General features: G+C 34.9%; 1 protein-coding gene across 5 annotated transcripts in view; it reads left to right on the top strand.

The window, feature by feature from the left end:
* micu3a (mitochondrial calcium uptake family, member 3a) overlaps positions 1–1,806 on the top strand; it is a 27,889-nt gene that overhangs the window by 3,234 nt on the left and 22,849 nt on the right. For all 5 annotated transcript variants that reach the window (XM_016561860.1, XM_016561864.1, XM_016561863.1 and 2 more), the window contains exons 3-4: positions 229–260; positions 421–499. In XM_016561860.1, the coding sequence (XP_016417346.1) occupies positions 229–260; positions 421–499 (111 nt within the window). The remainder of the gene's footprint in view (positions 1–228; positions 261–420; positions 500–1,806) is intronic.

Genomic DNA, 1,806 nt, shown 5'->3' with positions numbered 1-1,806 from the left:
GACACACTGACAGCTCCATGGAGCTGGTTGCCATGAGAGAGCACAGGACTGTTTAGCCCAGCTCCTCTTCTGTACTCTGAGAGTGAACTGTGTCTGTTCAAAAAAGAAATCAAAAATTCTACTCCAAACATCTTGTTTTGTCTGGTTGTTAAATACTGTGGGATGAAACCCCAATCCTGATCTTATCTCACCGGCCACCCTCTTTCTGTTTCTCTCTGTTATTCTTAGTAAGGAAACCTTGGAGGTCCCTCACCAAACAGGTATGCTGTAAATCTATTCGTAATGCATGCTATGTAGACATGATAGCTCAGTTAAATTATTTGCTATTTAAAGATAATACTTAAGTTTGCGTTTCACAGTATTTACAGTTCTGAGATTGAATCATTTTTCCCAAATAGTATGTTTTGTCATGATTTACAGGAGCTGGAGAAGATCTTGTCTGACACTCCACCAGTGTGGAAAGGAACATCTAAGCTGTTCCGGAACCTTCGGGAAAGAGGTGAGTTTTGCATTCCAGCTCATTATTAGAAACACTTTATTGGGTCATATCAAAGCAGTGAGTGTGTATGTACAACATAATGTTCTTTTTAGCATCGTCATATGACCCCTTTAAGGCAATCTAAAATTACTGTTTTCTATTGTAATATATCTTAATATGTTGTTTATTCCTGTGATAGTAAAGCTGAATTTTCAGTAGTCATTACTCCAGTCTTCAGTGTCACACGATCCATCAGAAATCATTCTAATATGCTGATTTGCTGCTAAAGAAACATTTCTTATTATTCTCACAATTAAAAACATATGTGCGGCTTAATATTTTTGTGGAAACTGTGATTTTTTTAGAATTTGTTATAAAATAGAAAGTTCAAAAGAAATGCATTTAGAAATATTAAAAAAATTAATACTGTCACTTTTGATCAATTTAATGCAGTTTTTAAAAAAAACTTCTTCCTGGTCCCTCCCCTTTGAACAGTAGTGCATAATTATATGATGTAAAAATGAAAAAGAAAAAGAAACCAGGTATAATTTTGTAAGTATTCTGTTCTTAAAAGTATAGCATTGCATATCTTGTTTGTTTGTTCGTTTTTGTTTACCATGATGTCTTGTCCTTCTTTGAGTTATCTATTCCATGTAAAGACCATGCTATATATACTCATTCACTATCAGTGTACTATGGTATTACCACCCGATACCATCAGTGTACCATGGTATCACATTATTTCTTTTTGTAAGAGCAAGGGAATAAAGAAAAGTGGTAAAAATATAGTTTTTCAGTTTTGTGGAGGCTGTACAGAATCATATGAAATATGATACTTGAGTGGTGCTGAATTGTCCTCGCCGTTCCTGTCTTTCGTTCTCTTTCTCTCTTGCTCTCTCTCAGTGGGTACCAGTCAACCACCAGTTAAGCATGGGCCTGAGGCTTTCACTTCCTGTGAGCACTCCTAAAAATAGTTCAGTTCACTTTCTACATCTCCCTCTCTCTCGCTGTTTCCATTTCCTCTCATTCTCTCACTGGGACCAGTGCAACGTACATTCTCCAGGCAAAATACAGTCATGGCCAAAAATATCGGCACCCTTGGTAAATATGATCAAAGAAGGCTGTGAAAATTAATCTGCATTGTTAATGCTTTAGATCTTTTAATAAAAAAATTCACAAAAATCTAACCTTTCATTGGATAATAAGAATTTAAAATGGGGGGAAATATCATTATGAAATAAATGTTTTTCTCATATAAAAAACCAATGTGCCAATGTGTATTAGAGAAAAACATTTATTTCATAATGATATTTCCCCCCATTTTAAAT

This window comes from Sinocyclocheilus rhinocerous, unplaced genomic scaffold (assembly GCF_001515625.1).
Source record: "Sinocyclocheilus rhinocerous isolate Xijiao unplaced genomic scaffold, SAMN03320098_v1.1 scaffold829, whole genome shotgun sequence".
Taxonomy (NCBI): Eukaryota; Metazoa; Chordata; class Actinopteri; order Cypriniformes; family Cyprinidae; genus Sinocyclocheilus; species Sinocyclocheilus rhinocerous.
The sequence above is the reverse complement of the archived record's forward strand: the minus strand, read 5'-3'. Positions and strand labels throughout refer to the sequence as shown.